Raw genomic sequence first — 15,657 nt, 5'->3', positions numbered from 1 at the left:
CCTTCTCTGGCACACACCCCAGCTCCCAAGGAACAACCTGGTTTTTATCTGAAGGCTAGTCATTTACTTCATCATGACCAAGGATCTTTCCAGCAGCTTGAGGGGAAGAGAGAATCCTTTTTTTTTTTAATGCACTTTACCATTTTAATGGATTATACAGGAAAACAGAAGCTGACCTCTTTTTTTATATTAAAATATAATTGATATAACATTATATTAGTCTCAGGTATACAATGTAATGATGGGATATTTCTACGTATTGCAAAGTGATCACCATAGTAAGCCCAGTTAACATCTGTCACCATACATAGCTACCAAAAAAATATTTTTCTTGCAATGAGAACATTCAAGATCTACTCTCCTAGCTACTTTCAAATATACAATAGTTTTATTAACAATAGTCACCATGATGTGTGTTACATCCCCATGACATTAATTTTATAATTGGAAATTTGAACCTTTTGACTCCTTCACCCACTAGGGGATAGGAGAATTCATGACCTGAAGCCGGGGTTGGGCTTGGGTGAGGAATGGGAAAAGACAGAAGAGGGGGTCCTGTCCCCGGGAGTCTCCGGTCTGAAGAACAGGAAGAAACTGTGCCTCTGTACTCTGTATCTTTAGGCTGTTTTTTCCTCCCTAGCCCCCTTTTCCCTCCTCAGGGAGTCCAGTTGAGGCCTTCCTATTACACAATCCTGAGCAGGAGGTGGATTGAGAGGGGAAGGGAAGGGGAGGGGAGGGGAGGGGAGGGGAGGAGAGGAGACGGAAGGGAGGGGAAGGGAAGGGGGTAGGGGTGGAGAAAGGCACAGCCGATTTCGCTGCGCACCTATAGCACAGCCTCTAGGGGGCAGCAGCGGGGCTGACACAGCCCTCCTCTAGAAAAGAAGGGACAGGTTGGGCCAACAATCTGGACCAATGGAGATGTAAGCCTCTGCTCCCCAAACATGGGGGCCCCACTTGTGCAGGTCTCATACCTGCACAAGTATTCCAATTGAAACTCTACCATCGAAGCTACCATTATAACTTCATTCCTTTGGGTCTTCAATTCAGCAAAGAAGTGCATACTGTGGGCATGTAAGGTATTGTGTCCGAGGGTCAGGAGGGCATTTTAGCTTTCCAGAGCCCACCCTGGTGGGGATAAGTCTGGTAAATGCTTCTTCACCCTGGGGTGGTGAAGGCGGCACTGGGGGAAACAGGTGGAGTTTCAAGAGGAGCCTCTTTAGGTGTAGGTGGGGAAACAGGACAGTATTTATAGGATGGGTAGTTATTGGGGAAGGCTTCCGGGAGGACATGCTCTGGAGCTTGGAGGGCCCCGGATTAAAGGGGAAATTGCGGTCTCAGTCCCACATTTCTGGACGAGCTGGCCAGAAGCAAAGTGGTGATGATGACAAAGGCTACTCACCTGTCACGTCCGTCTCAGGTTCACTCTCTCCCACCTCATCCACCTCCCATAACATGCCCTGGTCCCACCCTGCCATGAATTCTTCCTGCAGAGAGTAGATGAATACAATTTATGGGGGTCCCCTCACCAAAGTACCTGTGTTTTGTTTTTGTTTATTTTTTTAAAGATTTTACTTATTTGTCAGAGAGAGACACAGCGAGAGAGAGACACAAGCAGGGGGAGTGGGAGAGGGAGAAGCAGGCTTCCCGCCGAGCAGGGAGCCCGATGCGGGGCTCGATCCCAGGACCCTGGGATCATGACCTGAGCCGAAGGCAGATGCTTAACGACTGAGCCACCCAGGCACCCCAAGTACCTGTGTTTTAATGGAAAACTCTGTAAGGCCCAGAGAAATGACTCAAAAAGCCGTACGTGGTATTCTAAAGCAGAGTCTTTCCTTGGGAACTTCATCCTCAAAGCCCCCCACATATAGGCAACTGCCAGGGCCATCTACCTTTTTTTTTTAAGATTTTATTTATTTATTTGACAGAGAGAGCTAGAGCCAGAGAGCACAGTGCGGGGGAGGGGAGGAAGCAGGCTCCCCGCTGAGCAGGGAGCCCGATGAGGGGCTCCAACCCAAGACCCTGGCATCATGACCTGAGCCGAAGGCAGACGCTTTAAAGACTGAGCCACCGAACTGCCCCACCGTCTACCTTCTTAAGCCTCAACTTCCCCAGCTATAAAAATGAGCAGCAAAATTAGGTCATTTTCCAGGTCCCTTCCAACGCTGACGTATAAGGTTTTAGCATTTTGAGCTTCAACAGCCTCCCATGCTGAGAGCACGGGGCTGGCCAGCCCTTGTTAGGAGGCAGCTAGTCTGTGGTTTGGCACCACTGCCCAGCCGGCATTTATTAAATCAGTGGGATGTGGTCCCTGCTGGCCTGGAAAGAGAACATTAAGCTCCAAAAACTTCCTGCAGCAGGCCTCCTTCAGAGAGCACTGCTCAGAGGGGTGAGGAACAAAACCATTCAGGTCCTTGGCGGTGCTCCAAGATCCTGTTCACTAGTATTTTTGCCCTGTCTGCACGGAGAACCCGTGACTGAAAACATCTGGAAGCCTGCTAAAGACTTGGGTGACTTCTTTCTCTTTCCTTCAGGGGTGGCTGTTCTCGACCTTGGTAATCCAAGTTGACCTTTGCCAATGCCCCTTCACATCCAACCTTCTGCACTTCACTGGGCAACAACCCTCTAATAAAATCCACACGAATCCATCTGCTAACAGCTTCTGGAAGGGCTGGAGGATCTAACACCTGCCTCGCATTCCTTGAGCCCTAGTAGCAAGGGAGAACAGGGCTGAGACCCAACTCCCGCGCCTCTGGGTCTTACAGTTGAATTGGAGAGAAAGGGAGTAGGTAGGAAGAGAGAAATGTCGATGAGAGCTTGCTAAGGGTGCAGAAGACAGCTGCAGGCAAGAAGGGCACAGGTGGAGTGACGGGGCTGCTGGATAGCCTAGCAGAGTCCCCCAGGCCTGGGCATGCCTCTTGCCAGTGACCTCAAGCCATGCTGACCAGGTTCATGGTGACTCATGGGGTCCATGTGTCACAGGCCTGGTGGTCCAGAGTTGTCTGCCCCTTGTCTCCCTCTTGTGACCTGGGATATGTCACAAATTCCTTGGGTCTCCATTTTAGGAAGTATCAACTGAGAACCCACGACATATGTGCCTGGTGCCAGGGAGAGGGTGCATCAGTGAGTAGAACACACCCAATTCCTGCGCTCTGGCCCCACTGGCTTGTATATCCTGTCCACCTACAGGTCACAGTCTCAGGTACACTGGCGGGCTGGGGTCAGAGTGTTTGCAGTTCCTGAGGCAGGAGAACCACCCTGGCAGTGTCTGCTCTCTTCTCTCCGACTCCTCCCTCAGCTTCTCTGGGGCATAATGCGTGGACACAAGATTCCCTCTGGCTAAGGTCAGAGCTCCATTTCACTTTAGCTTTCTCCCCACCGAGGGCAAGAGTCCCCAAGAAATAAAGACAACAGGTTAGATGGACAGATAAGCTGCCTGAAGTTTATTTATAAAATACAAGGACGCACTTACTGCACCTAGACTTTTTTCTTAACTCCTCCTTTGCCTTCCTTTTCACCCAGCTGAGACGTTTGTTTGCTCTCTGAGAGTCCTCAGCTGATTTTACTAACCGATCTGCTCTTTGCTACGATGAGCCAAAGACCCACACAACCTTCCCCGAGGCTGACACTGTTCATCTCAGAAGGCCCTCAAGGATCCCACCAAGGTAAATGACTCTGCTCTGGTCAGCTCAGGACGCTGAGGAGCAGAGAAACTGGTGTCCTTCTTGGAGCGCGGCCTGCATCTCCTTGAACTGAGCCAACTGGCAGGCCTCGTCCAGCCCCAGCCAGCGGTAGGCCTGGTGCTCTTGGGAGAGGCGGATCTCCACGTTGTAGTCCTTCACCTCGGCCAGCCAGTAGATGACTGTTTTAGGCTTCTTCCTGGCCACATAATTGAGCTCCATTCTGAATCCCTCAATGATGGTCAGCTGGCCAGCTGCTATGCCGGCTTCCTCCTGAGTCTCCCGCAAGGCCGTTTCCAAGTCATTTTCTCCTGGTTCCACATGGCCTGGTTAGGGAAAAAAAAAGGAAAGGGAGCAAGAGAGCATCTTCAGCAAAGGTGGAATTTTCAGGTCTGATGATTTAAAGATGGGGGTCTTTGGTGGCTTTTCTAGATGTTGCTAGGCTCAAGGGGGCCTAGAGATTGGCAATATCCTAACTATGCCTAGGAATGGGGAGCAGAGCCGGGAGCGTCTGGGCAATTCCTCCTCCCGACCCCATCTTCTCTGCAGAGAGTTAAACAGACCATGTGTTTGGCAAGTCTGGTCTAGAAGACGGCTCTTCAGTGGTGAGAGAGATGGCCTCCCTCAGACCTCTGCTTTCTTATCCTTTGGAGCCCTCCTCATCCCATGTTCTCAGGGAACCCTTTCCCTTGAAGACCTTAAATCGATCTTCTGAAGGAGGGGCAGTCCCTTCTTGGCAGACAGGAGCAGCTGAGGAGGGAGCGCTTTACCTACAATCTACAGTGAGGACTTAACACTGTCTTAGTTGGTCCCTGAAGTCCCAGGGCCAACAGGCTCCAAAGCCCTGCACTGCAGCCCCAGCAGCTGTTTCCAAGTAGCTATCAAGGCTTTTCCACATTGTTTTCATCTTTCTAACTGAGCAAGGCCAGATTCCAGTTTCACAGGGAAATTCCTGATGGGAACTTAGACTAAGGACAAGCTGAGAGCCCGTTCTAAGAAAATTTGTTGGCAAGACCCAAACCCAAGGAGACAGCTGCCAAGAAACTGTTGTAGGAGAGCCTGAAGCTCTGCAGACTGGGAGCAGGCCTCAGTTTTGCCTCCAGGCCTTCCCTGCAAATTCTCAGCCTGCCTGGAGGGGCCCAGAAGGACAGGGAGGGGTCTGGCAGCCCCTGTCAGCACATGGCTCCAGCGAGTTGCTGGGGGCCTCCTGGTTCAGGAGCTCCTGGGGAGTAGGAATTGTTAGCTGTTCCCTTCTTGGTTCCGACACAGGGCTATATGCTAGCTCTCCACCTTCCCAGGGGTTCTCCACAGCAGTGCCCGGAGTCAGAGAGGTTGCTGCACAGCTCCCACAGAGTCAGGACTTAAAAACCCAACCTAGCTCATGGCTTCTGGAGAATTTTCTCTGTACAGCACCTCATGTAGCCGTGTACACAAAGCCAGGTAGGTACTGCATGGGGGGGGTGGGGAAAGAGGGGTGCTGGTGGTGAGAGAGGTGCGCTGATCCTCATGCCCCATCCGCACTCAGAAGTGTGGGGCATCTCTGAACATGCCCTTCCCAACGGCATCTACGCTCCATCTACCCACCAGCGTTAACAGGATAACCTCTCCCCAGGCCCAAGCAGGACAAAATTTGGAGAGGTCCTTTGAAATCTTTCAGTGAGAGGTACTATGCAATGACTTTGGCAATCAGGAGACAAGTGTGAACATTCCTATTCATAGTATTTGTGACACTTCTGTCCCTTTCTTTCACCTTATTTCTCCTTAGTGAAATGCAAATGTGCAAAGTTTACTTCCTGTTCCGCTTTCCTTATTTTCCTCCAACCCTGGATCCTTGCTCACCCCTCTCCCACGGCACTCCCCTTTAAAGTCTCTGCTCCATTCTGTCTGGGGGCTGCTCACACAGGGCTCCTGACCTGTAACCCAGTAATGACTAGACCCCAAGGTCCCCAATTCCCAGCTCAGTGCCTTTTCTCCATTTACCACAGAGGCTGGTGCTCCAGTGAATGACTGACACACACACACACACACACACACACACACACACACACACACCCTTCTGCCCTGGAGTGAATGACTGACACACACACACACACACACACACACACACACACACACACACACTGGAGTGAATGACTCACACACACACACACACACACACACCCTTCTGCCCTGGAGTGAATGACTGACACACACACACACACACACACACACACACACACACACACACTGGAGTGAATGACTGACACACACACACACACACACTGGAGTGAATGACTGACACACACACACACACACACACACACACACACACACACACACACACACACACACACACACACCCTTCTGCCCTGGGATTCAACCACAGAGTTCTATTTCCAGCTCCGGCCTGGCATGCAGACCATGTATGTCAGGAAGGATCAAGGGCTCCTGCCCACCCCACCCCGTCCTGCTGCACAGTCAATGGGACGTAAGCTTTATGGGGTGCCTGATAGGGTAGCTTTCTAAGCAACGCTTGGCACTTTCTCAAGAGCCAGCCCCTCTGCCTTGCACCTTTGGGAGGAGTCCAGTGATGAATGCCGTCTGATGCCTGCAGCAGTAGAAACTCAATTGCAGGTTTGTCCACCGTGGGAATGAGGCATCTTCGGAAGATGATCAAGCCACATGCTCTCAGGGCCATGGTCTATTTGAGGACTTAAGAAGATGGGAGACATTGGGAAGTTACACAAAACAGGAGGATCCATCCTGGGGGCAGCATCTGGTGCTGGGGAGTAGCACAGATCAGCTAATAGTGACCTCATCAACTACAGAAAAAGGCAGCATTCCAAGGACCAGTGGGGGGAAATGAGGAATCAGAGACTGATTTGTGAATGATGGTAGGACCCTGGCCCCTACCCTGTCTGTGCAGCTCTATCCCAACTCCTCCAAGGTCTCCCTGCTAAGACACAGGGCTGGTGTGAGTGTGTTAAGAGACTGGAGGTCCTCAGAGGCAAACCCCCTGAACCTGGAGAGATGCTGGGAATGGGAGAGATGAGGAATATCATCATCAAACCCATGGTCCCATTTCCCTCAAACTCCAGCCTGAGTCTGCGGGGCAGAGACTCCAACGATGGGGTTTCTGATGGCCTGAGGGGTCACTTAGGAAAGGTAGCTTGGTGTCCTAAAAACATTTTTGTTATTGATATTTTCAGTCTTTTATCCATGTTTTAGAATGTTATACATTCACATGGTGCAAAATCCAAAGTACAAAAAGGCACACACAGTAGAAAGTCTCTTTCCCACCCAATGAGAAGCACACTGGCATAGTGGGTCAAGAGTATGACTCTGTAGCCTGGGGTCAAGTTCTGACTTTGCCACTTATTCACTGTGTGCTTAGCTCCTAAGCCTCAGTTTCCTCTGCTGTGAAACAGGATAGTAACAGTTCTACCTCAAAGGGTTGCTGTGAGATCACATGACTTAACTTTTGTAAAGGGCTTTAGAACAGTGCCTGGCATGTAATGAGCACTCGGTTGGTTTCAATATGCATAGGAAAATGTCTGGAAGGATACACATCATTAATAGTGTTTTCTGGAGGATGAGATTATGGCGAGACTTTCATTTTCTAGTCCCTATATTTCTGCATTGTTTGGAAGTTCACAGAGAACATTTATTAATTTTATAATCACCAATTCCGTAAAGACTAAAATTTTTTAGTCCTTTCCATTTCAGTTACTTTTATTTTCTTTTAAGATTTTTTTTTTTTTTGAGAGAAAGCACAAGCAGGGAGGAGAAGGAGAAGCAAACTCCCTGTGAGCAGGGAGCCCGACGCAGGGCTCAATCCCAGGACCCTGAGATCATGACCTGAGCCGAAGGCAGACGCTTAACCGATTGAGCCACCCGGTGCCCCTCAGTTACTTTTCTATTTCAGAAAAGAATGTCCACAACAACAAAAGACAGAAAGGGAGAAGAGTAGGAATATCTGCAGCAGTGAAAAAACAATTCATCATCTGAAGGGGGCCGTGTCATCAAGGTAACAAAAAATATGGAAGATCTCTTATGTAAGGCCTCACTAAAGAAAATGTGTCATTGCTTTGGTCAACAAATATTTATTGAGTACTGACTATGTAATAAGTACTGTGCTAGGCCTTTGCTCTCATGCAGTTTATATTTTAATGGGAGAGGCAGATTTTTTTTTAAAGATTTGGTTGGGGGGGAGGAAGGAGAGAAAGAATCTCAAGCAGATTCCATGCTGAGCTCAGAGCCTGTCCTGGGGCTTGATCCCACAACCCTGAGATCATGACCTAAGCCCAAACCAAGAGTCGGACACTTAACCAGCTGCACCACCCAGATGCCCTGGAAGAGGCAGAATTTAATCAAATAATTAAGCAATTTAAAAAATAATTGCCGATAAGGTATGTGCTACAAAGGAAAAATGTGTGATAGGTAACCTGACCTTGTCTGAGGGATCAAGGAAGACTTCCTGGAAAAAGAGATGTTTGAGCAGAGAAGTAAGGATGAGTAAAAGGTAAGTTGGCAATGGGAAGGAGGGAGAAAGTATGTTCCAGGCGGAGGGGACAGCATGGGCAAAGGCCCTGAGGTAGGATGGCAGAACTGAAAGAAAATCAGGTGTCTCAAATGCAGCAAAGGCCTAGGACAGTGGCCCAGGCAGGAAAAGACCTAAGTCAGTAGGGCCTCATCTGCAAGATTCCAGGGCCAAAGAAGGCTCTGGTGCACAGATAGCAGAGCTGATGCAGAGAGGATGGCTGGAGCTGGAGGTAATGTTCTCTATGGCCCCCATGCTGCTACCCATCAAGATGAGCCTGGGGACACCTGGGCGGCTCAGTCGGCTCAGGTCATGGTCCTGGGTCCTAGGATGGAACCCTGCCATCGGGCTCCCTGCTCAGCAGGGAGTCTGCTTCTCCCTCTCTCTCTGACCCTCCCCCCACTTGTGCACGCTCGCTCCTTCTCACTCAAATAAATAAAATGTTAGGGGCGCCTGGGTGGCTCAGTCGTTAAGTGTCTGCCTTTGGCTCAGGTCATGATCCCAGGGTCCTGGGATCGAGCCCCGCATTGGGCTCCCTGCTCGGCAGGAAGCCTGCTTCTCCCTCTCCCACTCCCCCTGCTTGTGTTCCTTCTTTTGCTGTGTCTCTCTCTGTCAAATAAATAAATTAAAATATTAAATAAATAAATAAATAGAATGTTAAAAAAAAAAAAAAAAAAAGATGAGCCTGCATCTGTCAAAGGCACAAAAATCAGACCCAAAATGAATCTCATTCTTCAGGACTGCCAACAGATAGTTTACCAAAAAACCAAATGCAGCCAACACTGATCTTTTTAAATGTTTCTTTCCTTTTTTTTTTTTTTAGATCTTATTTCTTATTTATTTATTTGAGAGAGAGAGAGCATGAGCGGGGAGGGGCAGAGGGAGAAGAAGACTCCCCATTGAGCAGGAGCTGCATATGTGGCTCCATCCCAGGATCCCAAGATCATGACCTGAGCGGAAGGCAAATGCTTAGACGACTGAGCCACCCAGATGCCCCAGTAGCAGGCTTTTTAAAACATTATATTCTATTTCCCTGGTCTTCCTATTTATGCCAAGAACTTTCCCCATTCTGGAAACCAGAAAGAAGCACCCTGTCACCACAGAACTGGTGAACAGAGGATCAGATGTCCACTTTCTCCCTATGCTATGGACCCATGGAGAGGACAGTTGTTCTAGAAAGGCAAAACTCCAATCTACCCTTTTCAGTTGCTTGGCTTGAGCCAGCTGTTCTCTAGAATTTCTCTCCTTTCCCATACACATTACTTCCTACTCATGCTTTCAGAAACAGCTCAGTGTCACCTCTTCTGCGAAGCCTCTGGCTTCCAATCATCTCATCTTCTGGGCCTTCAACATGGCTTGAATAAACTTCTGTAGGGTTTGATCGGAGAAGAACACTCTGAGAAAATTAAGGATTTAGTGTAGGGATTAGATCTTGTGCAATTATGGAAGTCGATGGAGAAATCCATGCAACTCTGTCACCTCTGCATCTGGTGTTGAGGCTGAAGTCTCTATAGGTCAGCCAGGCCAACAGTTGGGAAGGGAAGCTGGATGCGAAGTGGAGGAGAGCAAGGAAAACTGGAACTTGTGAAGACAAACCAGATCCTATGAGGACAAGTAGAACTCCTGAGGACAAACTGAAACCTGTGACTTCCTTTCACCATCTCCAAGCTCATTAACGTGGGTAACTTCGAGGAGCTGGAGCCCTTTGCCATAGAGCTAAATGTTCATCTGGCCCAGCACCCAGAGTATCTGAAGGAGGAGATTCAGCAGGAGTTGGGGAGCTGCAGGCCTGGGTGCTTTAGCCGGCACCAATAAGGTGAACCAGCAGATCAGCATTCAAAGGTATGCACTGCCACATGCTTGGTATCCTGCTCTCTTTTACAGTGTGCTGGCTGCTACTTCACTTCAGCTTCCCAAATCGTGCACACAATTTTCTTGAGGCCGACCCTAACTTGGAACCATATAGGAAGGGAATCCTGGGAAACACAGTTCCAGCTTAGCCAAGTAGACACAGTACAAAGCCACCACAAGCACAATACCTAGTCTGGTAAGTCTCAGGCTGTACCTTTGGCAGGGAAGATCCAGATTGTGCACTCTGTCTCCTTGGAACCCAGCACAGCAGCTCTCAACAGATGTTCATTGACTCAACAGAACACTCTCCCCACATCCCACTCAAACAAATGCTCAGGGTATGTTCTGGGATTTTGGGAAATAGCCCAGTGTTTTCCTGAAGAGTGCCATTTACATAAAAGTCAATGGAGCTATTGTTGTAGGTTTTCTGTTTTTCTGGAGACCATGGAGTAAAACTGTCCTGGGGTTTGAAAGAGGCCAGCTTATAGAGAACACACACACACACACACACACACACACACACACACACACACACACACGCGCGCGCGCGCGCGCGCGCGACTCCAAGTGGATTCAAACATCAGGGGGTTAAAGAACACAGCATCCAATATGCAAATGTGCTTGCAGCCAGGATTGCAGAGATGAGAACTCTAGGCTGACAGCAGGCAATTCACACTTCAGAAAAGTGGCAAAGTGCCTTAGGTGGTTAAAAAAAACCTGAACAAAAAACTCCTCAATGTCATCAGAAGGTTCCAGAAGCTAAGGAAAAGTGCTTTTGCCTTTCTCTATATATACATTTCCCTTACAGCTTAGGAGGTTCAGGACCTAGGTGCCAAAAAATAATTCACAGATAAATGGCTGTACTGATGTGTTGTGTTCCAATGTTTTCATCAAATTAATCAGTGTGCAATTGCAAGCATAGCTCAACCCCCAAAAGCCCTCACAAATATACCTTTAGATACAGAAAGAGCTCCCCAAATCCTCTCAGCGTGTTCCTTATAATCTAAAATCCCTTTAGCAGAAACTCTTCCATGCCACTATGTTATCAATTAAGCCTTGACACTGTGCCAGCTACACTGTGCAAGGTTCTTTACATGTGTATTTTTTAATGTTCAAGACAAATCTTCATCATAAGCAGGATTGTCTCCAGTTTTAGATAAGGAAACTAAGATTCAAAAAGGTTAAAATACTAGCCCAAGAGCATAGCTGGTCTGTGAATGGCAAGATTTGAATCCAAGTAAGCCTAACTCCGAAGTGTGTATTTTTACCCCCTTCCACAGCTCTGCTTAATGTGAAAGAGCAGAGCTTAGAGCACAGATGGTCCTGAGAGAGGACACATGCAAATAATTTATACAATTATTTCCAGTTCCCAAATTCCCAGTCTTTGATCTATATTCGCATGGAGGATTTTTAAGGTACCTGGCTGGAATCCTTTCCACAGGACAGGTTTTAGTTGGGGTGGAGGAGGGAGGGTGTGTAGATGAAGGTCCTGGTGCCCAGAGTTGACCCTGGGGAGGTAAAGTGTAGCCTGAGGCCCCGAAACTTGGCCTATCTGATAAGAGTTTCTATGCGTCCTCTGCTTTTTCTCTGAGAAGCAGGAACCTAAAATCACATGTTCAAAACTTCATCAGGTAGCCTGGGGGTTCCCAACAACCAAGTGTTGGGAATACCTTTAATGCTAGCCTTGGACAAGCACACAAACAACTAACTTAGGGTGCTGGTATCCAGGAAAGTTGCCCAGGCCACTCCACTGTAAGGAGGAAGGCCAACTCTGCCTGCCCACAAGCAACTCCGACTGCTCAGTTTTCCCTTTCTTCCCCCATCATAATGGTCTTTTCTGATTCTCCAACTCCCCTCTTCCCTTTCAAAGGATTGAACAGAAATGAGGTGCCCATCTGTGAATAAAGCTCTTTCTTGTAAAAACAACAACAAAAAGAGAAAAAGGAAAAGGAAAGAAAAGGAAAAAGCTTCCAACTACTGTGAATAAATTGAGACCAAGAAAATGTTCCCTCAATTGCACCTTTTCCTGGACATCTGCCACTCTCTTTTCTCATAGAAACCAACCTGCTGAGTCATCTTGCTATCTTTGCTATTTGGCTGAGGGCAGAAACAGGAGATTTCACCTGTAATGGCATGAATATTGGCTTCTAGGATGAGGCCAAAGTCAGACAAGGTTGGAACAAAAATCATTCCTAGTAAAGAGGATCTGTTAAGTGGCCTATTAGTGCCATCTGCTGTACAATTCTAGAAAGCAAACATGGGGAATTCTAATATTAGAGCCTGAAGGGATTTACTTACTCATCTAACATCTGTTGAGTGTGTCCCATTTGACAAGCAGTGTGACAGGATTGAAGAGTGGATATGAAGCTGAATATTATAAATCCGCAGCTTTCTAAGTGTCCACAGCCTCATGAAAGTGAAAGGTACTTAGACAAGTTCCCAGTTTATTCTGTGCACCATAGGGGTATGTATAAGATGGAAAGGAAGCAACGAAGAGAGAGTGATTATCTTTAGGTCAAAGGGACACCCCATAAGGATTCTGAAGGACAGCTAGGAATTCACCAGGCAGAATAAAGGTGGAGGCAAGGGGCATTCCAGGCAAAGGGAGGAGTGTGGGTAAAGACCCTCAAGCACAAAATGACATTCCACTGATAAACAGTTTGTAGGCAATGAGGAGGAGCCTTTGACTGGTTTTACGCAGGGCTGCCAATATGGTCAGATTGACATTTTACAAAAACGAATTCTGGCAGCAAGGAAGGTAGAGAATGGATTGGAAGATTGGAGGCAGGAAGATCAACCAGTCACAAGCTTTTTGCCAACAACAGTCCAGATGACAAATGATATAGAGTTAAATTAAGGCAGAGACCCCGAGAAAGGAGAGGAAGGGATGAATTTGAGAGATATCTCAAAAAGAAAACCAACAGTATTTAATGTTTCATTGTCCAAGGAAGAGGGGTGGGGGAAAGGGGAGAAGAGAGAGAGAGAGGGAGGGAGAGGTTGTTTGGTTTGGGTGACTAGAGAAGTTGGTGGAGTAGGAAGTAGAAAGTAAGCTAATGATTTGTTTGGGAAAAGATGAATCTGAAGTGCTGTTGACTACCCACAAGGTAAATGAACAGATGGAATTGTGCTCAGTGATCATCTCATTCCAACTCTTCATTTCCAAAGATGAAAATTTCCTACTAGAGAAAGATTTTGCTCCCACCATAGATACCTCTGCAAGCCACTTCCCTCTACTTGGGTACGTCTGCCTGTGCATCTGGTATTCTGGTATTCAAAGCATTTTATCCTCCTTCAGACAGAAACAACATGGAAAACCATGGCTAGCTTTGCAGTGAAAAAGACCCAGCTCCCTAATTCAACAGTTGTATTACTTTAAGCAAAATACTTCTCTAAGCCTCATCTGTAAAATGAGGGTAACTTCTACTTTATATGATTGCTGTAGAGTTTAAAAAACACATATATAGGATCTGACATAAAGAAGTACTGAATATATATGAGTCACTTTCACCCCTGTTATCATAAAAGGTCATCAGGAAGCTTCTGTGTTATGTTTCAATGGCAAGCTCTTAGCTTCTTCTGATAGCTGAATCAAGAAATGGCTTTTCATAATTCCAGCAAAACTGCTGGTGAACACACTGTTCACCACACCATTTATATTCCTTATGCATAAAGTACCACAACATAAATTCCTTTCAATAAGTACTAGGAAGAAATTTCACTCTTTTGCGAAAAATGGTTTCCTTAATTATTTCTCTGACAAGTTTTGAGCTAAATTGGGTACTTGCAGTAAGTCTACTGGCCTTGTTAGCTAGTATATTTGTTTGTTTCTATTATGAAGGTAATAGGTACCATTTTTTGAGGGGTTACTGCTTGCCAGGCATTGTGCCAAGTGCTTTACTTTCATTATTTCACTTAATCTTCACAACAACCCTCTCGAGTCTTCACCGCAATTTTTCAGAAGAGGAAAAAGGAAAGCAGGTCTGCCTGACTCCCAACATCATTGCTCTTAACCTCGACTCTGTATTAGAGTTTTACATTTGGCTATTTGATTGCACTGTTTATTTTCTTTCTTTTTTTTTTTTCAGAGATACAGTAACAAATACATAGGGCCCAAAACCAGGCCAGAACAAAGGAAAAGGAAGTTCTGGTTTAGATGGTGGGACTCTGGTGTGATTTTCTTTTTTTACTACTGCTAATTGCCAAGATATTATCTATTCAGTAGATGAAGCCATTAGAACATACAAAATCTCTTCTGGAAAGCAGACAGGGTATAAAGGGTAACAACAAAGTGAAACTGAGGCCAAGGGCACTCCTGCCGCCGGTCCCTAAACCCGGAACTCAGAATTCCGAAGTCCCACCCCATCACCACCGGCAAGCGGGCCAGCAATGCTCAGAGCCATAGAACCCTCCCCTCTCCCTGAGGATAGAGGAAAACTGAGGTCCTGAGAGCGGCCGGGACCTGGCCTGCCCACGCCTCACTGAGAGTCTGGTATGTCCACCCTTGACGGTGCAGCGACGGAAGATTATTCAACTGCAGATTCCCATCCCTCCAACGATCAGTTTCTCCGTGGAGAACTTCACCCAGAACCCCCTAAGACTACTCACCCAAGCCCAGGGCGGCAAAGGCAGGCCTTGAACAGAAGGGGGTGGGGGAGTACGACGACCAATCCGGAAGGTTCGGTTGCGCTTAGAGCGACCAATAGGATAGGGTAGAAGGCCCCTCCACCCGCCTCAAAGATGCCCTTCTTTCACTTAGAACGTCGCGAGATCTTCACTCATGCGGTATGATTGGTTGAAAGACGCAGCTTGAGAGTTACGCCCACTGTTTCCCTGATTGGTCTTCTCGAGAAGAAGGCCTCCAACGACAACGAGCTCCCCCGGCGCCCATTGGTGGATGAGGCGGGGCTGTCGGCGCCCGGGCGCCGGCGCGGGCGTTCGAACCCGCGCTTGGTGGCGTTACCATGGGGATGCGGCCTGGCCGACGCCTCAAAAACTGGTGAGTTGACAGCACGCCCGCCAACTTTGGGGCTCTCTCCTGTCGGCATTGTCTTCTGTCCTCAGACAGGGTTGACCGAGGGGGAACTTGGAAGCTACTGAGGTGAGAAATGGTGGGGAGAATCGGGGAGGAGAAGGGTAGGCCTCTGCCCCGCGGGAGAGGGCACGCTGGACGCCTATAGAGCACGAGAGGAGGCGGCGGTTGTAAGGAAACCGGGATTTGGCCTTTCCTGGTTGTTCGAACGCTCACATACTCTCCTACCCTTCATCCCCTTATCTCTGCTTTTTCTTCAGTGATTATCTCGAGCGCTACTTCTCCCATGAAGCCTTTCTGAGTCTCGAAATTTTCTTGCCTTTGAACCTATGGCCCTGAGTGGAACCTTAGAGCACTTCTATCCGGCCTTGGGTTATTTGTGTACTTCCGTGAGCCTCATTCTCCTCGTTCCTCCCACATAATTTGGAGGTTTTTTGAGGCAGAGCGACCATCTTTTATTCCCAGTGTCTTACACACAGTAGAGTTTTCAGGAAATATTTGTTGAGTTGAGTTTAATTCACCACAAATGGATTGGGTTCCCCTCTATGCACTGCCCTGTTTTCCCTCCCGTTCAGAGGGTT

At 47.8% G+C, this 15,657-nt stretch overlaps 1 protein-coding gene across 1 annotated transcript; it reads right to left on the bottom strand.

Annotated features, from left to right (window-relative positions):
* Positions 1–3,412: 3,412 nt before the first annotated feature.
* On the bottom strand, positions 3,413–14,704 carry NUDT2 (nudix hydrolase 2). Its single transcript, XM_028115276.2, has 3 exons — positions 14,653–14,704; positions 6,228–6,368; positions 3,413–4,003 (listed from the first exon to the last, which is right to left on the bottom strand). Exons 2-3 carry the CDS (start codon positions 6,352–6,354, stop codon positions 3,687–3,689), a joined length of 444 nt encoding a protein of 147 aa, XP_027971077.1. The 5' UTR covers positions 6,355–6,368; positions 14,653–14,704; the 3' UTR covers positions 3,413–3,686.
* Positions 14,705–15,657: the final 953 nt, after the last annotated feature.

This window comes from Eumetopias jubatus, unplaced genomic scaffold (genome assembly GCF_037043125.1).
Source record: "Eumetopias jubatus isolate StellerSeaLion01/CBP00866 unplaced genomic scaffold, mEumJub1_p1.0 scaffold_15, whole genome shotgun sequence".
NCBI classification, from domain to species: Eukaryota; Metazoa; Chordata; class Mammalia; order Carnivora; family Otariidae; genus Eumetopias; species Eumetopias jubatus.
This window is presented reverse-complemented; position numbering and strand designations above follow the sequence as displayed.

Coding starts and splice junctions, on each gene's coding strand:
- NUDT2 (XM_028115276.2), bottom strand. CDS start 6,354: ATGGCCCTGAGAGCATGTGGCTTGATCATCTTCCGAAGATGCCTCATT. Junction 4,004..6,227: donor TCACTGGACTCCTCCCAAAG/GTGCAAGGCAGA, acceptor TTCCCTAACCAG/GCCATGTGGAACCAGGAGAA.